Here is a 26,014-nt window from a genome sequence, read left to right on the forward strand (position 1 = left end):
AGCCGCTGTGGTGTTTGCCAGGTTATTTGCAGTGTCAAAACATGCTGAAACCCTGGGGAAGGATGCGCAAAGTTTCGGGAAGGGGGTTGGTGATGGGAGCAGGTTGGCCTGCTTGGTCGGGGCCCCAAACAACCTTCCTGCGTCTGGGTGAAGTAAATGGGTTCACTGGGCAATGGCAGAGACCTGCAATGATGGGTACTTAGGCACAACTGTGCCCTGCTCCCCTCCTGCCCACACAGGGCTGGCAGGTGCAGGCAGGGCACTGGGCCAGGATGGTGGCACTTGAAAGAGGCAGGGAGGAGCAGCCCTGGGTGCTGATGTGGGTGGCTGAGCAGACAGGGACTTTCTGCAGTTCCTGTTCAGGTTTGACTGGTGCATCCATACAACATGTGGATTTTTGCACAGGTGCAGTTGCAGAGACAGAGCACTGAAAGGGCTATTTTCCTAGCGGGGTAGGAGAAAACATGTGTCGGCTGCCCGTAGACTTCTGCTTCCCTAGAGAAAATTTTCTAAAAGCCTTAGTGGCTCACCACAGCCTTTGAGAAGAGCAATGCAAGTTCCTTTTGGGGTGAGGGGCTGGCTGGGTGCACTGGGGCTGGGTGGGTGCCTGCCTCCCCTCGCCTTCCTGCACCACGGCAAGGAAAAAGACTTAAACTGGGGGGAAAGCCCGAACTGCTGCTGTGCTGTTCTGCGCCCCCCCCCCCCCCCCCCCCCCATTTGTTCCCCCATGCAGTCATGCAGGTGCGTCTCTGCAAATGTAGCAGTGGGCTTGCAAGCAGGGAAAGCAAAACCTGCTGCTCTAGCCCTGCTTGGGTCACTTCTGGCTGCGCTAAACCCTGCAGCAGAGTTACTGCAGCCCTGGCAATGTTGATCAGCTCAATAGCCGACCTTTGGGAGGACATAGGAAGCACAGCTGTGCCAGGAGTGGGCTGAAGGGCAACAAGAAGCTCAGTGCCCTTTTGTCCCTGTGCTTTCCTTGGGAAGGGGCCAGTGGTGCCTCACTGCCTGTCCCGCAGGAGCAGCTCCACCAGCTGCAGAGCGGGACCCAACCCCAGCAAACGTTTCCTTTGGGCCACAAGTGAACATGGGCAAAGCTGCTCTGCTTGAGGAAGAGCAGGCAGGGAGATGCTGGGCTTTGTCTGGCCCAGTGCCCCATGTCCCAGCCCAGCATGCTGCTGAGCTCCTTTGGAGGGTGCGAGGGGCTTTGCCAGGGGCTTTTCTGGCCAAGCTTGGGGAAATCAGAGCCTTTTGATGAAGAGGGAAACAGCTGGTAGCTGTAAGTGCAGGCAGGGCTGCTGCCAGTGTGTGCCTGCCCACAGGGGTTTCCCTGCGTGGAGGCATCAGTGCACCCAGCCATGCCCTGCGATGTCCCCTCTGGGGACACACAGCCTTGGTGTGGGCAGAATGCAGACTCCAGGGCTGGGGGTAGAGGCAGGCAGCTCGCCTGGATTTTGATTTTAATTGCTTCCTTGGTTCTTCCAGCCTGCCTGCCCGCTGTCAGGGGCCAAGCAAGCGCTAGAAAGCGAGGGCTGTGCGTCCCCTGCCTGGCCCCACTGACAGGCCCCATCAGTCCATTTTCCCAGCAAAGGTTGGTCATGGGGAAACAGCCAGGAGGAAAGCAGTGAGCTTGGCATGCTCAGGTCATCAGGAGATGCTGAGCGTCTCTTCTTTCTGCAGGTGCTGCCTGTCACCACCAGCATCTCTGGGCAGAAGGTGCCTGGGGAGACGGTGACAGCAGTGAGGCCATGTATCCTGTTGTACTCCAGGGCTCACTTCCAGACTCTCTGCTCCCAAGCAAGGTGGTTTGTTTCCTTTGTAACATGTCTTTTCCCCGGGAGAAGCTGGAATTGCAGTGCGTGGCAGTTGAGGCATGGTGGGAAGTGCCCTAGGAGATACCTGTCCCATTGGCAGAAGGGATCCTCACCGGTTTCTCCACCCTGGTGCCCCCTCCCTCGGGCCGGCACCACATCCTCGAGGAGCTGAGTCTGTCAGGGTTGTCACCTCCACAGTGACAGGAGCGGTCAGCAGTGCAGCAGGTTCTGCCGCAGTCGGGTGCCTGGCATTTGTCCAGAGGGCTGCGCTCGTTAAAATTAAGGGCCTGTTTCACTATAGTGGATCCGCTTCTAATTATGCCCCAGCTATTTCATGTGGCTCATTACAGGTGATTCAAGCAGTGCTGAGCTGGGCTGACATCACTTTGCAGCCTGGCGAGCCCCAGGTGGCAGCAGCCCCATCCCTGGGGGAGAACCAGAGCCCTGGTGGCCCTTGGATGGGCACAGCACGGGAGGGGGCACACAGGGACCACAGTGCTGGAGTTTGGAGCTGGCCCTGGGATGTTAAATCTGAGTCATCCCACTGGTCCTCCTCAGCCTAGTGCCATCTGCCCCAAGATATTGGGCACAGTGCAGGCAAGGGGGGGATGCTGGGGTCACCTCACCTGCCCATCCTGTTCGGAGGGAGTGTGAGACCCTACAGGATGCATCATCTGTAGGTGCCACTGGGAAGTTGCCACGTTAAAGAACAGAGGCGCTGAAAGCGACAGATAAAAATAACTTTACATCAAATCTTCACTAGATCACCACTATGGGGCTCCCGGGACCCGTCCTGAGGCTGCTTGGCTGGTAGCCTTGGGGAGCTGGGACAGGCCATGCATGAGGCTCAGCCTTTTCTTCAGCTATACGTCACTCCTGCTCCTCCAAAATCATCTTTATTTTCTCATAGGCATAGGATTTGGCTTTGTGGGTGTTCTTCCAGTAAGCTGCTTGCCAGAGCTGGGAGTCAAGGTGCAGGAACATCCCAGTGAGCATGGCAGAGCACTGTACCCAGCCCTCACTCCCCCTGGCCAGCACCACCATGACCTTCAGGTTTTGTATCAGGACTTGGTCCTTCCTCAGCATGCCCTTTGGCACCTCCAGCACCACGCCCTGGGCTCACCGCATACTCTCCTCCTCGCTCAGCTCTTCTGATGCAGCTCCACCGCAGAGCAGGAGGCAGCACAAGCTCCCTGTCATGGCCTGGGTGTGGAGGAAGGTGGCTTCGTGGCAGGGCATCCTGGAGTGGCAGATGGGTCAGGACCTGGTGCCAGAGACGGTCTTGTCCCAGGGGACCCCAAAGGAACCTGATCCTCTCACAGGGTGATGAGAAATGTGGAGGATGTAGTTATTTGCTTTTCCCTTCAGGACCCAGCCACAGTGCTCCCCTCCCAGGGCATGGTATGAACTGTGGGATGGGGTCCTGTGTCCCAGCTGCACCCAGTTAACCTGGACATCTCCAGTCCTCACTGGTTTAGAGGGAGCCCTGTGGTGCCTGGTGCTGGCAGCTTCTACTGTGAGGCCAGGCCATGCCTCCCGCTTTGTCCCCCTCCCTGTGCTTCAGGGTGGCTGGGGTGGCTGGACAAGGGTCTGGAGAAAGCAGGAGCTGAAGGAGCACCTCTGCCAGGGAAAGCCCCAGGGTCTTGCCCCAGCAGGGCTCTCCTTCACTCCAAACCATCCTCCACCTCCCCCATTTCAGTTTCAGCCTGCACCCCTTGCCCATGGCACCCATAGGGGTCCTGCTGGAGGTCCCAATGTGGGATGGCTGATGGTGCCCCTGGCATCTCCCCTGTGCTGTAGCCCCTACTGGGGGAACAGGGCCCATGGCCCGCAGTGGGTCCAGAGGAGCTGGCACTGTGCTGGTGAGCCCGTGTGAGGGCAGCGCCAGTGCAAGCGCCAGCCTTCAGCTGACAAGGGCTGTGCCTGCCACTGCTAACAGGCACAGGAGCGGAGGGGACACAGCTGCTGCAGGGGGGTACCCCACGGGCGAGTGGGTGCTGCATGGGGTCCTAGGTGTTGGTAGGCATGCAGGGTGCCGCTCTGGCACAAGACATCCATGGAGCAACCCCGAAAGCACCCCTAGCCCATGTTTCTGCCTGTCCATCTGCCCCCCACTCTGCAGCACCATATGGGGGGCAGGAACCTGTGTTCCCCACTTCACCACCTGGTTGGGGCTGGTAGAGCTTGGTAAGGCACTGGTGGGGTGCCCACCCTGCCCTGGGGATCAATTTGGCAGCCAAGGTACAGCTCTGGCAGTTCCTGCTGTTGGTGCCCAGCTGGCAGCCTCCACACCTCTGCCACCAGCCAGGACTCAAAGCGCTGGGCAGCAGGCAAGGCTTTCTGCAGGCAGCGATGCAGAGGTGCTCACCTTCGGGTGACCCAGCACGCTGGCTCTCATGGTGCCCAGCACAGTTCAGGGCTGTAAAGTGCTGCCTGGGTCCCACCACCACCTTGCCCCTGGGTGGGACTAGCTTCCCCCGCCCTCTACCCTCCCCAGCCCTGCCTGCCTGCTGTCCCTAGCCCTTGCAGGCGGCTCCAGACCTACTTGTGCCTCTTTATTAGGGAGCATTTGTACATTTATAAAACAGTGACACACATCTCTCACATTCGCCAGCACGAGGGCACTCGCGCTGGCCCTCCCACCATGGTGCCCATGCCCACCCTGCTTGGGGCTTGCTGCTCCTGCTGGCAAGGAGGGAGCCGCAACCTGCACCCCCGATGCCTGCCACAGGAGCTCCTGGTGTAGAGCTGGTTGGCACGGCCATAGCATGTCCCCGGGTTTACATGTGGCACCCCTCTGGGGACACTCCTGCTTGCAGGTGGGTGGGGAGGGGACTCCATGGGGAGCTAGCACAGGGTGCTCTGGAGGGGCTCCCCAGCGAGCGCTGCTGTGCCGGCCCTGCTGGGAGTCTTGGTGTTTGTGTCCCCATGCAGGGGGACATGAGACACCATGTAACCGGGTGGTTGCACTGATGGGGAACATGTTTCCTCATAGGTGCATATTTTGGGGAGCTGTTGGGCCATGCATACCCAGAGCCAGGGCTGCCAGGCACATCACCAGGCTGGTGTTCCGGTCCCTGCCCTGCATCTCCCATATGTGGGGCCTTGGGGGAGGCAAGGACGATGGCTCTTCCCTGCATCTATGGCTTTGGCCACGGCGTGGCATGGCCGTGTTGTGTCTGTGGGCACCACAGATGGGGACCAAACCGTCAGGGCCAGGGAATGCCTGGCTCAACCACAGCCTCCCCCAGAGGTCCCAAATTCCTGCCCTGGGGTCCCCCTCTCTGCTGCATGTGTGTGTCGAGGGGGGCTTTGCCAGCCCGCCCCCCCTCCTGAGATATTTTGGGGCAGTTTGCCCTGCGCTGGTGTCTGCTACAGTGGAGGGGGAGGAGGCGATGTCCGACATGACAGGGGGAGCGCTGTGGGTCCTGCCGTGGGTCCTGCCATCTCGGGGCAGGCAGGAGGGCTGTGGGTGTCAGTCCTGGCCGAGGCTCAGGCTGGCGGCTTGGGCTGTGGCTGCCCAGGCAGTGCTGGGCACGGGGCATCCTCCTAACCATGTACAGTCTGGGGGAGGCACAGCGGGTGCTCAGCACCCGGGGATGGGAGCGTGGCGAGGGGTACGTGCATGGTGCAAAAGAGCGGCGACAGGCAGGGGAGTGAGGGCAGGACCCCCACGTGCTGCCTGGGCCATGCCGGGTGGCTGCACCAAGGGACGAGCCACTTTGGGCAATACATGGGCAAGAAGAGGATAAGGAGGGCTGGGGGCATGGTGGGCTGCAGGAGAGGGGGGAGGCAGTAGGTTTGCAGTACCGCAATGACTGGGGGCTATCGGGGCCAACACTGGAGTGGGAGGGGAGTCACAGTGCAGGGGTCTGGCTGGGAACAGCAATGGGCAGGGGCTGCAGCTCTGGCAGGCTGCATGAATTTGGGGAAGGGCAGATGTTTCGGGGGGATGTCACAGTGGTGGTGGCGCCAGGGGTCAGGGTGGTGCCATGCAGGTGTGGCTGCAGGTGGGGTGTCCCTGGGCTGGCCGGGGGGGGCCATGCTGCTCAGAGGGGTGCCCTGCAACACTGCCCTGCCCTGCAGCAGGAAGGTGGGAGTGGTGGTCCCTGGGCAGGGGGGAAGCTGTTTCAGGCACCTTTCTCTCCTGGAGGGGACCATGCAGGGTGGAGACCCCCACCCACCCAGGAGGGACCAGCAGGAGAGGACTCGGAGAGGCTTGCAGGAGCCCCAGCTTACCCCCTGCACGCTCTGCATTGCCAGGGCCCTTCTGCCCAGCACCTGGCAGCTCCCCCAGCCCCCCCATCATGCCTGTCCCCCCCTCCACGCTGTGTGCTTGAGACGGGGCTGAGCCCGTGTGCTGGGGGCAAGTGGAGGGGATGGGCAAAAGGGCTGGGGGGCCACGCTGGTGCCGATGCTGAGGCAGCTCTGGTGGCATTGCTGAGGGCAAACAGCAGTGGGGTAGGGGAGGCAGGGGCCGGTGCCCACTGCGCCCGGTGCCGCCGTCCCTCTCCATACACATGGTGGGGAGGGGAGTGGCGGGGGGCTGCCCCTCCGAGTCCCGAGCTGGCCTAGCAGGCGAAGTCCTCGAAGACGCCCTGGTGAGGGTAGTGGTGGCGGTGGTGGTGGTTGGGCAGGATACCCGCGTTGTAGGTGCCCTCCACATGCCGGCCCAGTGTCTCGCAGGGGCTCTGCAGTGATGACAGTCAGTGAGGTGGGCACAGACTCCATACACCTTGCCCCCTTCAGCCCCCCCGTCCCCCCCATAGCCTGTCCCCAGGAGCCCCTCTTGGGCATTCAGCTCCCTGCCACCCCAGGCTACCCCAGCTCTGCAGCCTGAGAGCGCCAAACACAGAGCCAAGCTGTCCCTTGCCCTTGGGATGACATCCCTTCCCCCTGGGGTGGGGTCAGATGATGCCCAGGCCCTGTCCTCACAGCCCCCCAGGCAGCCCACCCCGCAGGGGTACCTGATCCTTGAGCTCCTCCAGTCCCAGCGTGGCGATGCTGCCTGAGGGCTTCTTCAGGGGTGGCTTGGAGCGGCGCAGGACCCGACTCACCCTGTCCCGGATTACCTGGGTGCAGACGGGGGGTCAGCCCCAGATCCACATGCAGGCAGCACCCCATGTGTGGGCACCCTGGTCTGCATGGCCCTGCTGCCTGCCCCCCTGCCTGCCTCGGGGACACAGGGCCGACAGTGGAGACAGCACCTCTGCCCACGATCCTCCTGGTCCTCGGCTCACTGAGGGATGCTGGAGGACCCGTCTTCATCCCAGTACCTCCTGCTGTGCATTCCCTGATTTGGGGGCTGCAATAGCCCTCTGGGGTGGCCATGCACAGCATGCCCTCCCCAGGGAGCCCAGCCCCTGCTCTGCTCCTCACCCGCTCCTACCACCAAGACACAGCCCTGAAGGCTCCACACACCTCATAGACATAGTCCAGGATCTCCAGGATGGTGAGGATGCTGGCACCGATGAACAGGCCCATCTGCCCCCCGATGTCCCCTGGGGAGGAGAAGGGGGAGATGGTCACTGGGAGATGCTGTGCAGCCTGCTGGGGGTCTGGGGTGGGCCAGCAGGGCTGTGGGCAGTGCCAGGGCTGCTGGACAGAGGGGGGCAGAGCAGTCACGGGAACAGGGGCAGCAGGATGGAGGGAGCAGGAGACATGCGGGACAGGGGATGGTCAGCAGCATGCAACCCTTCAGTGAGCCTGCAGCCGGCTCCTGCCCTGTGTGATCCCTCCCCAACAAGCCCCACGTCATCCTGGGGCTGGGACCCAGAGCTCTGCGCCTCAGGGTCCCACGGGAAGGTGGGTGGGGAGTCACCAAGAAGCCCAGCAAGGTCGTAGGCTTTCTTCTGCTCAATAGCCTCGTAGTTGAGCGCCTCAAAGAAGATGTCCAGCACCAGGAAGTTCTCCCTGTGGGGACACCATAGTGCTTGGCAAGGAGGGCTGGTCACCGACTGTCCCACCCCCACTGCCCCCAAACCTCCCCTGTCCCCCGGCCCTCCAGCTCCCAGGTGCTCCCAGGGCCCTTATGAGTTATTCATGCTGGTGTGGTGGGGACATGGAAGGGGCATGTCCCAGGCCAGGAGGGACCGTGGGGTGGGGAGATGATGGCAGGAGGGCTGGGAGGACATGGATGGGTCAGTGTACATGGACTGCCTTAGTGGCAGCCACCCCTGGACAGAGGATGTGGCAGGGACTACATGCGCCAGGATCCCCTCCCTGCATGCTATGTGCCAGGACCCGCTCCCCATACACTGCCAGGATTGGGGTGGGGGCTGCCCAGGTCCCCAGTCCCCTGCCCACCCCAGGGTGTGCTGCCTGGCACTGGGGACTCACCGGATGTAGGTCTCGTTCTTGTTGTACTTGCGGGCGAGGTAGCGCGCCGAGCCCTTGTTGGGGATGCGCACCATGGAGATCTCCTTGCCATAGCGTGTCAGGTTGCATGGCGTGGGGCAGCTGCAGCGCTCCTGGCTGTCCTCCACCGCTGCGTCTGGGGGCATGTACCCATTGGCATGGTCTCACCCCCCCGGCCCCTCCCCGGGGGCACCTGGCTGGTGCCCAGCCACCTGCCTGCCACCGCACCTACCCAGCGTGTGGTCAGCACACTCGATGTACACATTGGGGGAGCAGATGGACTCGTTGCCTGTGGAGAAGCAGCTGGTCAGGGGTGGTGGGGGTCTGGCTCGCTTCTGTCCCCCACCCTTGACTGACTCCCTTAAAGGCAGTGAGGCAGGGGTGGCCCCAGGGTGCGGAGGGGATGGGGATGGGGATGGGTGACCCTTGGCTGCAGGTTGGCTGGGGCAGGGGTGGCCTCTGGGTGCAAGGCAGGCAGGGAAGGGCTGACCTAGGGTGTAAGGAGAGTAGGACAGAGGCTGAACCAGCATGCGGAGGGGATGGGATGGTCACTGGGTGGAGAGGGATGGGCAGGGGGTTACCCTTGAGTGCAGAGGGATGGGGCAGGGTTGATCTTTGGGCGCAGGCTGTACAGAGCCGGGGCAGCCCTGGGCAGGACTGTCAGGGCAGTGGGGTGCCCCCAGACCATCATGTGCATCCCCTCACCTGGCATGTGGACCATGCGGCAGTGGCAGCTCCGCACCACGGCCTCCTTCTCGCACTGCAGGCGGCAGGCAGCGATGCTGTAGGTGTCATAGCCAGGCAGCATCTGCTCCCCTTGCACGCTGGCCCGGCAGTTCCCCCATGGCTGAGGCAGGTAGGTGAGCTGTCACGGTGAGAGGGGCATCGCTGCAGGGCTGTGCCAGGCTGAGTGCCCATGGGCACCTCCCTGGGGGCTGTGGGGCATCGTGCCTTACCCGCTGCTCCTGGCAGGACACGAAGGTCTGGAAGCCAGGCGAGACACCAAAGCCCAGCTGATGGATGTAGGGTGGTTCATCCTGGCTGTGGATCTGGACCCGGATGCCAGCTTCAAACGATGTCTCGTCTGTGGGAGTAGGAGAGAGAGGCTGCACACCTGCACCCACCCAGCACCTGCACCCTGGGGCCCAGAACCCCTCCAGTGCCCTGCTTGCCCCATAGCCCCGCTCTGGGGTTCCCTGTTTTCCCAGCACCCCTCACCCGTGCCCTGCCCACATCACAGCCCCACTCACTGGTCTCTCTCCAGATGGGCAGATACTCTTCCTGCTGGATGTCCAGCATGATCTCCAGCCCGTTGCCCATGCCACCCTGGCGGGTCACCCGTGGGTTCCTCCGGTCCCCATTAAAGGTGTAGCACTTACCATAGCGTGTGTAGACCTGGGTATGAAGAAAGGTGGAGTGAGGGAGGGCAGGGATCTGGCAGGGCATTCTGCAAGCAGGACGAGGTCCAGGAACCCCTTTCAAATTCCACGGCAGTGCTGGAAGTGGGGAATAGTCTTGCATGGAAGTGCAAGACCTCCCCTTGGAAGGGCTCATCTAAGCCTCCCCCCTCCTTCTCCCCCCCGCTTCTGCTCCCCTTCACCCTTGCTGGGGGGGTGAAGCATCGCTGCCAGCACACCCATGTGGAAGCCCAGCTGTCCTGCTCCCTGTCAGGCAGGGACTCACAGGGGCAAAGTGCTGGGGGCCACAGTGCTCCCCCTGAAAGCGGCACTCCACCAGCATATCCTCAATCTGGTGGCCCAGGCGGTGGAAGAAGCTCTGCATGGTGCGCTCAGAGCGGCGGGGTGGCAAAAAGCGCGAGTAGTTGGCAAGACGCATCAGCCACGCACGCTGGTCCTCCCCCAGCACGGCCAGCATCTCAGGCACCAGTGAGTGGTTCTCCCAGGCCAGCCCCAGCCACTGCCCCACTGAGTAGAGGTCGGGCTTGGTGAGGCGCAGGAAGCGTGCCGGGTTGGGGTTGCAGAGGGTGACGGCTGGGAAGCGGAGCTGCGGGGCCCAGGCGAGGCGTGCGCGGGTGTGCACGGGGCGCGAGAGCAGGTGGTGCAGGCGGTCAGTGGCGCCGGTGGCCAGCAGCCCAGCGGAGGCCAGGAAGGCCAGGCTCCAGAGCAGGCGGCGCAGGCGGGACTGTGGCCGGGTGCACATGTAATGCAGCCCGGGGATCCTGGTGGCTCTCAGGATGCCAACAGCGAGCTGGCCAGTGCCACCGTCCTGAGCCACTGTCAGAGCTTCCCCGTCCTGGCAGCAGGCAAGGGGCAGCGGCATGGCAGCAGGCAGGGTAACCCCTCTGGAGAGTGGAGTGCAGGATGCCCCCAACGCTGCCTGGGGTCCCTCGTCCCCTTCGGGGAGCTCTCCCTCCTGAGAGGCTTTTGCTCTGAACCTTCCTGGAGACAAATGTGGCAGACGCCTTCCCGTGCTTCTCCGGTGACGGGCGAGGGGAGGGAGAGAAGGGGGCTGCTACAAACACACGCCTTCCCCCAACCTCCATTCGGGAATGGAAAATTCCTCCCTGAGCCGTGCTGGGACAGGGTGCGGTGTGTTGCATTACCCCAGATAGGGTGAACTGGCAGCCCCCAGTGCCCCAGCTCAGTGGGCACCCGTGTCTGGACAGGATGCCCTCTCCCAGCTACACTGTGCAAACCCTGTGCTTAGGGGTGCTGTGCCAAACTCGTCCCTGTTGTCCCCTCCCTGGCACTGCAGCCTGTTCTGGATCCCTGCCTGGACACCCAGAGTCCCCAGCCATGGCTACTCTGGGGCTGAGAGCCCTGCCCCACAGAGGCAGAGCAGTGCCAGGCCGGGGGAGCCATCACCTCCTGCCAGCACTGCTTGGGACTACATGTACCTTGGTCCCCAGTGCTGTACCCTGGTAACCCCTGCCCTGGAACTGGGGACCCCAGTGGATATAGGCCCTGTGGGGTGGGAGAAAAGGGGCCATGGGCCAGGACGAGTAGAGCCGTGGGGCGGGAGGCTGCGTGGGAGCCCACCTGAGCCTGGCGGGCGCTTTGAAGTGACGACAAGGCTGTGATCAGAGCGCGGCGGCAGCAGGGGGTGGGGGGGTGCCTCTGCACCAGGCTGTCAGCACAACTGGAGGGCCCTGACAGCCTGTCAGGGTGCCTTCAAAGCTCAGCACCGCACTCCCCGGCAGCCTCTCATCTCCTGCTGCTGCCGCTTCCAGACACCCACCTTTGGCACCAGCCCTGCCAAGGTGTGGGCTGGCCCTGGGGGGTTCTCGCAGCCTCCGCAGCCCTGGGACAAGGCAAGGCTGCTGTGCCCCCTGAGAAGGGCAGCATCTCTGTTCATCCATGGCAGCTGGACAGGAGGGCAGCAGTGAAAGGGGGACTGGAAAGAGGGAGCTCCTGCTTGCCTCAGCAGTGACTCCCAGCACCATCAATGCTGCCAGCCTTGTTGCCTGAGCAAGGCACGACTCTGCAGCCATGCCAGCGACCTGCACAGGAGCCAAGCTGGCGGCTTGTTGACAGGTGCAGGAGAACTCCAGGCAGGTCAGAAACGGGGCTTGGCCTCAGGGAATGGAGCGGGCAGGGAGGTCACCGAGGGACGTGAGCAGAGGCAGTGTGGGCAGCATCTCAGGTGCCCGGGGGTGGAGAGATCTTCCCCTCCCCATTGCACGTCCTGCCCCGCAGCAGCGAGAAGCCCAGCCCGAAGGCACCTAGGGTGCCAGCTCTGGTCCTTTCTGGCTCTGGGCAGGGCCAGGCCCCGGCGCCCTGGCGCCCCGGCACCCCCGCACCCCGGCACCCCCGCACCCCCGCACCCCCGCACCCCGCAGCCCCGTACCCCGGCGCCCCGGCGGCGCAGGCGGGCGGTGGGTGCGCGGCGCGGAGGGCCGGGCTCCGGCAGGGGGCAGCAGGGACCCACGTTCGGGCTGAGCGGGGCGCGCAGCGCCGGCCCCGCCGGGCACCCTCCCCGCCTCCCTCCTCCTCTCCCTCCCTCCTTCCCTCTGTCCCTCCTTCCCTCTGTCCCTTCCTCCCTCCCTCCCCCGCTCCCGCTCTCCCAGCCCGGCGCGGCCCGACCCGCCACCCCCGGACGGTCACTGAGCAGGACCGGGCAGGACCGGGCCCCGCTGCACTCCCGGCTCCCATCACACTGCCATGCCGGGCCACGCCGCGGCACAGGGCAGGGCGGGTGAGGGCAGCACCCCAGCCCCTCCGATGGCAGCGTGGCCCAGGCAGCAGCAGGGAGCAGCTGGCCCCATGGCACGGCGTGTCCTGGGGAACATCCAGGACCGTCCCAGTCCCACCCACCTCGGGATGCCAGCGCTGCTGCTTGCTTTGCTGGAGGAGCAAACGCTCTTGTGGAGCCACAGAGCTTCCCTGGAACAGAGCTCAGCTCCTCGGGGACACAAAGCCAAGGCTGTGGAGCAGCCCTCGCCATCCACATGAACACCCCAACCCCCCCCCCCCGAGCTGTCACTGGTCCGGCCACCAGCCGGCGCAATGCTCGTATGGCACGGGCTCCCTGCTTCTCTGCACCCTCGGGACCAGCCCAGTGGGTCACCCCACCCCACCCTGAACTGTGTGTCCCTGCACCATCACGGGGACACGGCTGAGCCTCAGCCCTGTGCTGGTGCGTCTGCGTGGAGCTGCTCAAGCTGGCTGGGCTCCTTGCTGAGATTTATTGTGGCTCTGAGAGCCGGAGGCTGCCAGCCTGATACCATCAGCCCCTTGCACACCAGGGCAGCTTTTATATTAGTTTTCTTTAAATGGAGGATGAGCTTCCCAGGCTGGAGGAAATGTCATTTCTCTGAACGCTTCCATCTCATGTCAGTTCAGACATCTCTGGGCAGCATCACAATCATCCTGGAGTGGGGCGAGGGATGAGGACAGGATGCAGAGGCTGGGGGACATGGGGACAGACAGCTTGGGGACAGGGACCTGTGTTGGGCAGGGCTGGAGAAGAAGGTCCAGCACCGGCAGTGGCCTTGTCCTCTGTCCTCAGAATCCTCAGACAGGCAGGCATGGATGTAGGGCCGTGTGGGGAGGGCAGGGGTGCCCGTGGTGCCCAGCTGAGTTACTCACTTGTCGGCTGCGAGGGTGCCGAGGCCAGCTGTGAAATTGCACTGGCGAGAGCACAGCACAGTCCTGAAGGGCTTTGCCTTTCCAGCATGACAAACCCAATTAGATAACAGGGAGCGCATGAGGAGGAGGAGGAAGGGCAGAGGAGAGCCTGCCAGCACCATGAACATGATTTCCTCCCTGCAGCTGACCCAGAAAAGCGCCTTGCAGGGCTGAAGCACATGAGTCCTGCCAGGGATGGTGCCCGGCGCATGGGCCCCTGGGCACCCTGCTCTCTGCTTGCCAGGCACCCATGAGTGCCGTAGCCTCCAGGCCGGGGTGGCAGGATTCCCGCACTGCGTGCTGGTCTCCTCACTCAGCCGCCGCATGCTGGCATCCCCATGCCACGCTCATATGCAGGGGAGACCCCATTAGGGAGGTAATTTCTCGACACGATTCCTCATTTCCCTGCTTTCTGCTGTGGAGACATGCTGACCTTGACAGAAATAGCTGCTTGTGCCTTGGCAGGCGGATCCCAGCCAGAGATCACTGGGGGCCCTGGCATCCTGCTCCCCACCCCACACAGCTCTGGGGCCTCCCAAGTCCCCTTAACCCCCTGAGGCTCACCATTCTGCCCCTCTGATGCTGGGAGCCCCATGGGAGCAAGGTGCTGGCCCCCAGCATCCTCACCCTGGCTCATGCCAGGTCACCTGCAAGCACTGGTGTCATGAGGACCAGCCCCATGCACCCCCAGTCCCCCATCCCTGCTGCTGCCAGCCCGTTGTGCCAGACTCCAGCTGATCCCAGCTCACACAGGTATTTCCGCGGCTTACACGGCTCCCTATGGTATTTAGCCTCTGGAAGACGACGTTAAACATTGCAAGCAGCGACAAATCCTGATTGCTCCGAGGAGACAAGAGGCCGTGCTAAGCTTCCAGCCAAATGTTTTCATGTGAAGGAAACGAGCTGCAGCATGTGCGGTACCAGCGGGTCCTGCTTCTGCACACCAGGGCACCCAGCCCCCTGCTCCCACATCCTTGCTGGGACATCCAGCCCTGCTCCCATGTCCCTGCTGGGACTTGCAGCTAGCAGGCAGGCCCTGGGCATGGGCACACCATGCAGAAGTGAGCAGCCCAGCAGAGACACCTCTGAGAATAGCCATCACCAGGGCATGGTGGGGATGGGGACATGGATCGGAAGACACTGGACTGCTGCCCACCCTGGGCTTGGCAGGGATGCCATTCCCGGGGTAACTTCAAGGGTGATCTCCAGATACCCCAGCCCACAGAGCAAATTAGCAGGGGCAGGGCTGTGGTGTAAAGGAAAGCAACCTCCAAAACTGGAAATGCTGCTTCCTGAGTGAGTGCAGGCAGCTGGAGGCACAGGGATGCCTCTGGCTGGGAGACACAACACAGGAGCTGGGGCCAAACTGGGACAACACTAGTAGAGCTAGGGCAATGGCACATCCACGCACACTGCTCCCTGCTCTGCTCCTGTCCCCTGCTGCTGCCATCCTGGCCCAAAGCCCAGCACTGCTGGAGCCCCACACCAGCCCCCCTGATGCAGCCCCCCACCACGTCCCCAGCAGCCCGCTCCCCCCACACAGCATGGCCAGGCCCCACCTGGGTGCCCCGGGAGGGAAGCTGCAGCGCTGACACCAGCATTGCAACTGCCCGGGATATGAGATCCGCTTGGATTCAGCAATTTCAGCTCATTTCAAGCCTGATTCTGCAGCAATTTTCTGAGCCAGTGGGATGTTTTCGCCTCTGCAACGTCCCCTCTCATGCACGGTCGCACCATTTCCCTTCCCTGTTCCCAGGAGGGGTGGGGGAACAGCGCCAGTTTGGCTCAACCCCAGCTCCACCAGCAGCACAACCATGCCCCACACCAGCAGCCCCTTTGTGCAGCCCCCTGCCCCTGCTGGGTCAGCTCCTGCAGGTTGCAGCCCTGCTTGTGGGACTGGGACTCCTACCTCCATGGGGCACTGGGCCCTGCAGCCTCAATCCTGGCAGAGCAGGGCACCTTCGGTCCTGAGCAGTGCACACCAGCACTGGAGCTGGACTCCTTGTTTTCCCCATCCTGTGAAGGGCCAAGCTCTAGAGCATCCTCCGCAGCACCCCAACCCACTTCTCCAGGAGAAGGGAGAGCAATGGGGCAGCAGGGGGGGCAGGGAATGCTGCAGACACTTCCCAGAGGGGCTGGGACATCTTCTGCCACCACAGAGGTGCCTCTCTCTGTGCCACAGGCCAGCCTGTGCCAGCTGAGTCCCCTTGGCCAGGCCTAAGACAGCAGTGGAGACATGGGTGCGTGGGGCCAGCAGAGCCCCTGTTGTGCTAAGCGGGCTCGCTGCCAGAATATCAAGTGTTCAGCTGTGCCATAGGCTGCACTGCCAGCCGGGCAGGGTGGCAGGAGGCACACGAGCCCCAGCAGTGGGCAGGGTGAGCAGGTCACTGCCAGGCTGCTGCATTGGGGCCAGCATGCCAGCGCAGTGTCCCCCAGGCGCAGGCAGGACCCTGACTAGGGCTCCCTGCAGGTCAGGAGCATGGGGATGCGATGCATGGCAGAGGGATGCACTGCACACGCAGGCAAGGACACCTTCCCAGTGCATCTGCCCCGGTGCTGCCAGTGGAAACAGTAAAGCAGGGGGACATTGGCACCATCCTGCTTTCAGGAGCAGCATCTGTGAAAGCACACTTAAACTTGTGTGCCAGGGAAGGAGCTCTCCCTGCAAGCCATTGCTCCAGGAGTCCTGCACCAGCCAAGCCAGGAGCCAGAAGGGGCTGTGCTGCCTGTTCGACACAGAACCAACATTGCTGTGACACAGAGGCAAGGGGCTGGGGACCCCAGGTCCTCACCTCTTGGCTCTGCTGCATGGGCACGGCAGCACACAGCTGCCTGCAGCAGCAGAGCAAGTGCAGTCACAAAGTTGTGTTTTCCCCTCCTGCTGCTCCTGGGGGGAATTCATCCCAGAATCTCACTCGTCTCCTCATTTCCAACCTAAATTTATTCATGGCCAGTTTGTACCATTTGTTCTCGTGCCAGCATTGTCCCTTAGCTTAAATAGCTCTCTTCCCTCCCTTGTGTTTACTCCCTTGATGTATTTATAAACAGCAATCCCATCCCCTCACAGCCTCCAGCCTGCCAGCCTGCACGTGCCAATTGCTTCTGGTTTCCTCTCCTGATTCAGGCTTTGCTTGCCTGCGCATCTGCTCCAGCTCCACAGCAGCTTCCTCAGCTCCGGCTGTCCAGGGCTCACACACTGTTCTGGCAAGGTCCCCAGCCCATGCAGACACAGGACTCCGCCCTCTCCACTCCACAGCAGCTGTGGGCAGCATCCCACCCAGGTCAGGACCACTGCCCCTGCCGGAGTTAACCTAGACCCTGAAGATCTCCCGGCACTTTATGCTTTTATATGGTTTGCTTGCACTAAGCACTTTAAAGCACCCATCAAAAGGTGACCTGGGCAGGTGAAGGAGCCAGCACCAAGGGAATTGCAGAAGATGATGTGCTGGGGTTGCTGGCAGAGGCGGGAGCTGTGCTGCAGTGCAGTGCAGGGGTGCAGAGAGGCAGGGGTGCAGGAGCCAAGGAAGCCCACTTCAGCCTGTCATCAGCCAGCAAACCTCTCTGAGATGCTGGCGTGCTGCTTACCTACCCTGGTCTGTCCCTAAGCATGTGGGTCAGGTTCTGGGGCTATAGGAGGTTTCTGTGCCACGTCTGCCTCCTGCTTCCCCTGGGAAGGAGAGGGGGAAAGCCATGGGGCAGAGCCAGGAGGTGCTCAGGGTTCCCATGGAAAAGGTGCACAAAAGCTGCACGCCCAAACATGCCAGAGTGAGCTTGCCAAGCTGCTAACGTGCTCCCTGGCCTGGATTTGAACTGTGCTGAGCTGCAGCTCTGCCACCACTCTGTGCACCCTCTGGTGCTCTCCAGCTTCTCATCCTCAGACACCCCGGTGCCGAGCACGCTGCCTCCAGGCTCACAGCACAGCACGCTACAGATAAGTGCCAGGATGGGCTGCAACTCAGCCTCGCTGCTGCAAACCCAACAAAACACACATACACAGAGAGCAGTAATTATGGGTTTGGGTAGCAGGCTCCTCTTAACAGCTGGAGGAGACCCAGTGCCATGCGCAGCACTGCGCCACTTGGCCCCAGGACCAGGGAAGGATCCCCAGCTCTGCGGTTTCATACAGAGATGTAGCACTGAGCCCATCCATCCTGCAGGCTGGAGGAAGCAAGGAGCATCAAGGATACCTGGAAGCGGGGAACACGGGGTCCCTGGGTCTCCTTTCTGGAGCTCGGGCAGTCTCTGCTCTCTGGCCGCTGCCACCCCGCAGGGACCCCTGTGCTGCAGGATGTCCCTGCAGGTACATTAGTGCCTCTGCACGGTGCTGGCTGGACGCTGGTGGCTCTTGGCTGGGAGACAGCAGCAGGTGCTGGGTGCCACCAGCCCAGCCCCGCTGCCCTCCGCAGCCCGGGGCACTGCGGGCAGGCAGCGCGCAGCACCGCAGCCCCCGCTGCTCTCCTGCCAGGCGCAGGCAGAGCTCTCCAGGCAGCCCCGTCCCCGGGGACCGCTTCTCTTTGAAAGCAACCGTGCAGGGAGCGCTGCTGCCCGTCCCCAAAGGGTTAACAAGCAATTTCCTTTGCTGACAGCTCGGAGACCGTTCACTATCGACTGCGGGAGAATAAGAGGGGAGAAGCAGCGAGATAAAAAGGCAGCAGAGCTGGCACCGCCTGCTTAATCCCAGCGTTTAATCTGCTGGGGCAGCGCAGGCAGCCTTATCTCGCCGTCCTTCTGCTGCTCCATCTCATTACTGCTCCCACGGCTGCGCGGGCCGCGCCGCCCGGAGATGCAGGAGCTGAGCCGGGGAGCGCTGGCCTGGGGCAGGGCTGCTGCCAGCCGCCTGCTCGGCAGCCCCCGCCGGCCCGCTGCGGGGGGGCACCCGCCCGGCACACACATCCCCCCGCTGCCCAGCCGGGACACCCCCCCACGCACAGACAGGGAGTGTGCACACAGACTGCACCCACGGAGCGTGCTGGCTCACGCCTGGCACTGCCACACGGCCTCGGGGATGTGCTGCCGGTGTCATGCATGTTCCCTGGTCTCTGACCCCGCACATGTGCCCTGGTGGTCCAGCCTGCGCCATGCCCGTGGCCCTGCAGGTGGATGGAGGATGCAGGGCTCCATGGGACGATGTGCATAGGACAAAGCAAGGCCAGGACAACAGCCAGGGCAATGCCATCTCGGCCTGCATGTCCTCCTCCCTTCATCCTTGCCTAGCCATGGTGCTCCCCTGACGGGTGCCAGACCAGCTTTGCTCTGGCTGCTCAACCCACCAGGCACACCATGGCCAATGTCGCTGGGTCACCACCGGCCTGGCCCTGGCAGATCCCGCAGCCAGGGCAGTGGAGGCAGGAGGGGAGGGGGGGGCTGCCCCCCAGGAGCCAGCAGGTGCCGTCAGAGACACAGTCTCTGCAGACGTGGCATTTATCTGTAAATCCACAGCACTGACATGGTGCAGATGAAGCCTCCGTGCTAGCGGGGTTGTCACAGGGGTTATCCTGCTGCCTACGGATGGGTTTACACTGATAAGATTTATTGTCACCCTGGCTGAGGTGCTGCCAGTGCCTCACTGCCTGCTGCTCTTGCAAGGCAGTGCTGCCTGCCTGGGGGTGCCGTGCGAGCCGCGAGCAGCACCTTGTTGGGTGGCCACTGGCAAAGCGGGTCCCTGGATGGGAGAAGAGCTGGGCACGACCCTCTGCTCCCCGCTGCCAGGGCTGATGGGTCCCCTGCCCACCTGGCTCAGGGTGCCTCGCCCAGCCTCTTGTCATTGCAGAGGGATGCTGGTCCCCGAGCCAGGCTGAGCGGAGCACACATCTGTGCTGCCAGTGATTTGCTGATGGTGCTGGCAGCGCAGCTCCTGTCACAGCTCGGTGGCTTCGCAGCTCTCCGGTTCAGTGCAGGGCAGCCGGGACTCATGGGGCTGCTGGGGCAGCTGTGTGTGGAGCCACCACAGGCAGGATGGCCTGGGCAGGGAGCCGGGGAGGGGGAAGCCCCCAAGCTGTAGCCTGACCCCAGCACCACATGGGAGCTGGCAGGGCAGCTATGGGAACCAGGGCCTTGTGCATCCCCTACCCCAGGGCAACATGGGGTTGGCAGGAATACCCCAAAAAGGGGAATTTGTCTCCAGGGCACCCTGCTCTGCCCTGGTCCCTGATCCACACCCTGCTGCCTGCCCCCCCTACTGCCACACTCCAGGGCACTGATTTCCCTGAGGGCAGCGGGAATTGTCCTGACCCACCTGGTGCAGCCAGGCAGGGACTGAACCAGGCTAAATCCCTGAGCTGCAGGAGGGGGAGCCACCTGCCAGTATCCCCCCCTGTCCCCAAAGTCATCGCATAAGCCCTGCACAGCTCCCCCACCACCCTGCTCCATCCCAGCTCCTGCATTTTCCTCTTCTCCACCCTTCCAGCTGCTGACCCCCTGACGATGCTGGGGGCTTTGCTCTCTCCGACAACATGGATTTGACCCTAGCATGTCAAAATTGAAGGAAAGAACATGCAAACAAACAGCTCAAGCCTCAGCTGCAGCCTCGTCCCCAGGGCCAGCTCAGGGGCCTGGGGGGGGCAGTTGGGGTGATAGTGTAACCCACCAGCACATTGGGAGCCCGAGCAAAGTGGGGTGATCACAGCCCAGTGGGAAAGGGCTCGTTAATAGCTGAGCCCTTTTAGTAGAGATTAGGGAGCTGTGTGGCTTTGATCTTTGATTGCCAATTTGCATCTTGAAGGCGCTGGGACCTCATCCAGCCTCAGCACAACCCTTTGTGGTTATCTCGTGGCTAATGGATTTGTTCTTAATGCTGGAGCGTGCAGGCTAAAGGCTGATTAAACCCTCTCTGCGGCGCTAAATCAATGGAACAAACATGATAGGGGTTGGCTTTCCCCAGCCTGCACGCTCCTGGGCGGAGGGACTGATCAACAGAGACCCTGCGCTGGCAGAGGCTCCCTCCTTGGGGTTGCCGGGCCAGGGAGGAGGTGCAGGCACCGGTCGGCAGGGACACCCTGCAGCCCCTATCCCTGTATCTCATCCTCCACTTGCCATGCAGGTGGCATTGGGCTGGGGAGTCTTAGGACTCCCAGGGTGTTTGTCCCTGCCCTTGTGCTGATCCTTGATGTCTGCAGGAGCTCCCCAGTCCCACCCCGGATCCTCCTGGATCTCAGGGCTTGCTATGGGAGCAGGGACATGTCCTGGCAGCAACAGGATGACACAATCTGCCCCTGCAGCTGGGGGACTCCTTCCCCCTCCTCATGTCTCCTTTGCTCCCACAAACTGGGGAGCAGCACTGGCAGCTCCCACCTCCTCTATCCTTCAGACTGTCTCCCCTTCCCCCTACTGGGAGCCAGCACCACATTCTCAGGACAGTGTGCTGCCTGCAGCAGCCCATACATCACATGCTGTGAGCAGGAGTATCTGTACACACTGCCATAATGCCCATGGTCTCCGCTGTATGCCCAGCTTCAGAAAAATGCAATTCCCACTGCATCTGCAGGCGGCATTAGCAGAGGGGACAAACTGCACACTGCCCACAGATGCCCCAGGAACAACCAGCCCCCCATCCTACCCACTGCCTAGGCTGGGGGCCTGGGGATGGGAGCTGAGCACCTTGAGACGGGCAGGATTAAGGTTTTTTGGACTAGGAGCTGTGGGGAGGAGGACTGTGTAGCTGCAAGTCGGGAGGAGACTGGCTGAGAGCATTTTGCACCCTTTTCTTTCTGCAGGGCTCATAGCATCGCCCCAGATGCTGCCAGGCAGAGCTGCCTACAAGTCTGGTGGCATTTGAGTGACAGGACCCCCGAGCTGTGCTGGAGGATGAGACACGAGCTGCAACACAGTGAAGCTCTGGCCAGTGCCTTGCTGGGAACCAGTCCGTGGGGAGAAGGTGCTGGGAGCAGCCCCACCGGCCCCAGGCTCTGCCCACACCAGGCTTGGACCTGGTGAGCAGCGGCTGCTGCAGAGGCAGCCGGGCTGCTGCACGGCACGGAGCCAGCGGGATATCACACGCCGAGATTCCCATCTGCAAACCTCACTATTGAATCATCTTCCCTCCGCCAATATTTGCCGAGTGTGGCAGATAAAGTGGCTACAAAAGTCATCAGTGCCGGCATTTCAATCTGCCCAGGCTGGTGGCAGAGGGGCAGCCAGGCAGGCTGCCAGCCCCCTGGGGTGGCAGGGTACTCACAGCTCAGCCCCCCCCGAGCCCCCTGCTCCCAGCTCCCTGTGCCCTGCCTGCAGCAGTGCGAGAAGAACCAGGGCTCCTCCACACTGCTGTGCAGCATCTCTGCCTGCCTGGGATGGATGCTGCTGCCATGGCACCACTGCCCCCACCACCCTGGCCCACGCATCACCACAGCCCCTCCTCCTCCTGCCCTCACCCCCACCTCTGCACCAGGACAGCCATCTCCCCCTGGTCAGCACCTCCCCTGCAACCCTCAATGCCAGCACCAACCTCCCCTCTCCAGTACTGCCCCGTTCTCTCCATGTCACCCCAGTGCCCCCAGCTATCATTGGCCCTGCCCTGCCTGTACCACGCAGCCCCCTCTCTCCCTTGCTCCATGCTGCCTGTGCAGTCTCTGCAGCAGTCCCCGAGCAGGCGAGGCAGGGCATGATGCCGAGATACAGCTCCTGGAGGAGAAGCCCAGAGTGTTATCAGCCTGGGGAGTTAATTAAGGTCATGTCAGGCGATAAGGAAACAGGATGTCAGAGCGGCAGCATTGCAGGGGGGTCAAAGTCTGAAAAACTCCGTATGAAAAGCAACTCCACCTAGATGCGACCAGCCAGGCACTTGGGGACGGAGCGGCTGTCATAATCGCACACATAGGGACTCCAAGGACAGCACCAGACACCTGGTGGGTCCAGTGACCCACATCCAGTACAAGATGAGCTGGGGATGGGCAGGGGGCCCGGCTGTGATATGCCAGGAAGAGCTGGCTGAGCAGCTGTAGTTATCTGCTCCTGTCCCCGCGTAGGAGCACCACTGCCAGTACGACCAGCGCCGTGCCGGCAGGGCAGGAATCGCTGTGAACCTCTGCCCGTAATTAGCACATGTAATTGCAGACACTCTTTGATTATCAGGGCCTCAGAGCCAGGCACACCAGGCTGCTTGACAGCACTTGCGCTGCTCCTACCTTGGACTGTTCATCTCCCTGCTTGGTCACGGCTGCACTCCCCTGGGCCAGGCTGGGCCATGGGGCTGGGTGAGCAGGGCTGGCCTGGCATGACACAGCATGGTGTGCAGCAGGGCAGTGGGAGCAGGCTGGGGACAGGGGTACAGGCATAGCAGATGTGCAAACCCATCTCTCCTGCGCGAGCAGCCGTGGCATCCAACACCCTGCCTCGCTGGGTGGGAGCTGAGCTGTCTGGACATAATTAATACTTGAATCAATCTTGGCTGAATTTGCATAGTGCCCTAGGTCCCATGCTGCCTGGTAAGGCAGGCTGCTCCGTGCCCTTCCCAGGAGCAGCAGCAGCAGATGCCAGGCCAGCCCTACCTGGATCCGTGGGGGTCACAGCCTCCGCGTGGCCCTGACTTGCCCCCATGTGCACCCCATCCCTCCTCATCCCACCCACACACACACATTGAGGACACTTGCAGGCCCCCACCCTGCCCTGCTCCAACCACTGGAGCATTGAAGACAGATGGAGATGCTTTCCCCTGTGGCACGGTCCCTCCCTCCCTCCTCAGACTGCAAAGAAATTGCGGGGACGGCAGCTCAGGAGTGAAGGGCACAGCAGGGTTTGGAGGGCAAAGGGGGGTGGCCAAGCTGCAAACATCCCTTTGCAGCTGGGAGGCACGGCTGTACCCACCTCTGCATGCCCAGGATGGGGTATGATGCCCATGGGCAGCATCCCCAACTGGTGCCTGCTCTCCTGGGGCACCCAGCTCCCTCCTGCCCCTGCCCTGCTCCCCTGGCCCTGGTAAGCATCCTCTGCCCATGCATGGAGGGGTTGCCCAGGCTGAGCCCTGGCCCGGGAAGAAGAAAAGCCAGGGCAGGAAAGAGCCTGGGGTGGGGGCAGGAACAGCAGGGTGCAGGCAGGGACTTGGGTGCCACCTACAGACCTTGCTTTGCCACACTGTGGGTGCAGGTGGACAGTACGGGGACGTACAGGGTGCCACTGCCCCCTGGGGATGACAGACTGGTGAGATATCCCCGTGCAACGGAGCGCAGTGCCTGGCCATGGCCCGTGACACAGCTGACAGCTGTGCCTGGCCCCATGAAACCGTGGGGACAGCAATGCTCCAGGCACAGCTGGATACAGGAGGAGACACTGGCATGACTCCTGCCCCCAAGGCTGCCCGACAGCCACTGTCAACAATGTGCCTCACCTGTGCGCGACCACAGCACCCAGCGCACATGCATCACCCACAGCATCTGCAGCACCCGCAGCACCTGCCGCCCAGTCCCCCCAGGGCACGGTGGCCACGGCCATTAACTGTGCCTGTGACCGGGGCAGGGGGGGCACGGCCTGATTGCAGCTGCCCAGATGAGTGCGGCCGGCTCAATCAGAGCCACACGCAGCCCTCCAGCACGCCAGGCACCGGGAATTAAACTACTAATGAGCTGCTCGCTGGAGGGCTGGCAGTTAGGGATTAATCAGGGGCTCTGCTCTGACGAGGTGTGTGCCTCCACTCCCCTCCCGCTCTGCACATCCCCGGGGCTGGCGGCTGGCAGCGGGCCAGTGGGTCCCCCCGGCCCCTGCTCCCTGCCTGACCAGCCACTGTGGGCAGGGGTCAGCCCAGCTCTGCAGCCCAGCTGAGCTCACCAACACACAGAGGGGTCCCCAGCCCCCATGCCACTGGGACACAGCACCTGCAGGTCCTCCCAGCCTCTGGCTTTCCTCCTCCCCCCTTCCTCCTGTGCTTGCCTTCTCGGTGCTGCAGTCGAAGGGAACCTTTTGTTCTGCTGGAAGAAAACCTGTTGAGTCCAGCTGAGCTTACCTGGCTCTTAATAGCCATTCAGGTGCAAAATGCTCTCTGGCTTGCATCGGCACCTGGAGAGGGGCATGGCGAGCTGGGGGTGCCTCTGCCAAGGGGCCCTCCCCACCTGTGCAAGTAGCGACGTCTCCCAGGGACAGGGCAGGCAGACGTGGGAGCCCTGAGCCCCAGCAAGTCAGGGTGCAGGTCCAGCCCCCCACCCCCAAGTCCGGGGGCATGGTGCCATGTGCCCTGGCTCAGCGGTGGGGCCGTCCTCACCTCCCGCTTGCTGCCAGCACAGCGATGCAGCTGTGCGCAGATGGAGCCAGCAGCACCCTGCCTGTAACCACTGCTGGTGCAGCACACCGGGCCACGGCTCAGAGCACAGAGGGAAGGTTTTGCAGCGTAAGCAGGGGACAGCCACCCACAGAATCGTGCAGGGAGCTGCAGGGAAGCTGCTCAAGCATGAGCCTGACTCTGCTCCCGTGCTGCGAAGCCCTGGCTGGCTTTCCTCCTCTTCACAGCCGTTGTTGCGGAGTTAGGATGTGGCAGAGGTGTCGGCACCTTCCTGCCCTCACACCCTCGCTGTGCAGACCCTGCAAGGGAGCATGCCCTGGGGACAAGCTTGCCACCTCCCTGGCTGTGTGTCCTGTTGTGTTGGGGCAGCATCTGGGAGAAAAGGCCAGTGACCAGCAAGGAGCAGGTTAGAAAGATGCATGTTCTCCCCTATTGCACAATTAATCATGAGAAGTTTTTCCTCCTTTCGTGCATGAAACAAAATTTGGCAGGGCGCTCTGACCACAGGGACTTGCTGCTTGCTCTCCAGTAAAAACCCAGCCACATCTGGCAAAGAAATAACCTCAGAGCATCCCTGTGTGCGCAGGCGGGGAAAGACAATGCTGGGCCAGGAAGGAAAATCCAACGGAGCTTGGTCTGCAGCCCCCCATGCAGTGAGCACCTTCAGCTGCCGGTGTTTGCCCCCCTCCCCAGACCCCAGGACGCACATGGCCATGTTGCTCTGCCAGCACCATCGTCCCTGCCTGCAGGCCCTGTTAGTCTGGTTCTGGACGTATAAATGCCCAGGCAGGGGCATCTCCCCCCGCCAACTGCCTGGGTGCTGGCAGCAGTCCCTGCATCCCTTGCCTGGGCTCTCCTTCTGCCCATGGCTGCCTTCCTCTGCTTGCTCCAGCTCCCAGCCTAGCTGGAGCCTCAGCCTGTCCTTTCCCGGAGCAAGCCCAAGCCTCACCAGCAGCGTTCCAGCTATTTGTTATTGGAAAAAGGGGGAAACACAGTTTTCAACAATTATTGTTTTTTCCACCTGACTGGCTGCAAACTTGTTAATTTTTTTCTTTAATGTGTGAACAGTGTCGACGGCAGCTGCATGTAAAATGACTTGACGCCCTATCTGCGGGTCCCTGGCTGGCTTTCAGTGCTCGCACCGCAAACATTGCCTTCTATAAATAAAGGCCTATATCTCATCAATGGCAGAACAGCAGAGCTTTATATAGTCGTCTTACATAAAACCGTCTCTCTTTATGGGCTTCAAACCATTTGCGTCACTTAGTGCAGCTCCGTAAACCTCCTGCTCCAGCCGCTCCCCCGTGAAGGGAGACCCGGCACAGCTGCCCTGGTGCCCCGCGCTGCCAGCAGGGAGTCCGGGGTCCCCGCTCCGCCGGGGACTGCCCTCCCACCCCCCCGCAGAGCCAGGTGGCAGCTGTGTCCTCATCCCCCCGCACTGCCACCTTGGCACATGCCTGCCTCCAGCCTGCCCAGCCTTGGCACCGAGTGCTGGCACAGTAGCCGGCACTGCCAGGCACCCCAGCGCCTGGGGACAGCCACCCACGGGCCAGCGC

General features: G+C 62.3%; 1 protein-coding gene across 1 annotated transcript in view; it reads right to left on the reverse strand.

Moving 5' to 3' along the window:
* Positions 1 to 4,357: 4,357 nt before the first annotated feature.
* The window catches only part of ASIC4 (acid sensing ion channel subunit family member 4), a 29,918-nt gene continuing 8,261 nt past the window's right edge, over positions 4,358 to 26,014 (reverse strand). The window contains 9 exon segments of the mRNA XM_056350534.1: positions 4,358 to 6,502; positions 6,779 to 6,883; positions 7,233 to 7,312; positions 7,633 to 7,724; positions 8,151 to 8,304; positions 8,401 to 8,457; positions 8,874 to 9,033; positions 9,125 to 9,252; positions 9,419 to 9,563. Coding sequence (XP_056206509.1) covers positions 6,383 to 6,502; positions 6,779 to 6,883; positions 7,233 to 7,312; positions 7,633 to 7,724; positions 8,151 to 8,304; positions 8,401 to 8,457; positions 8,874 to 9,033; positions 9,125 to 9,252; positions 9,419 to 9,563 — 1,041 coding nt within the window. The 3' untranslated portion in view covers positions 4,358 to 6,382.

The sequence above is a fragment of the Falco biarmicus genome, chromosome 8 (genome assembly GCF_023638135.1).
Source record: "Falco biarmicus isolate bFalBia1 chromosome 8, bFalBia1.pri, whole genome shotgun sequence".
Lineage (NCBI taxonomy): Eukaryota > Metazoa > Chordata > Aves > Falconiformes > Falconidae > Falco > Falco biarmicus.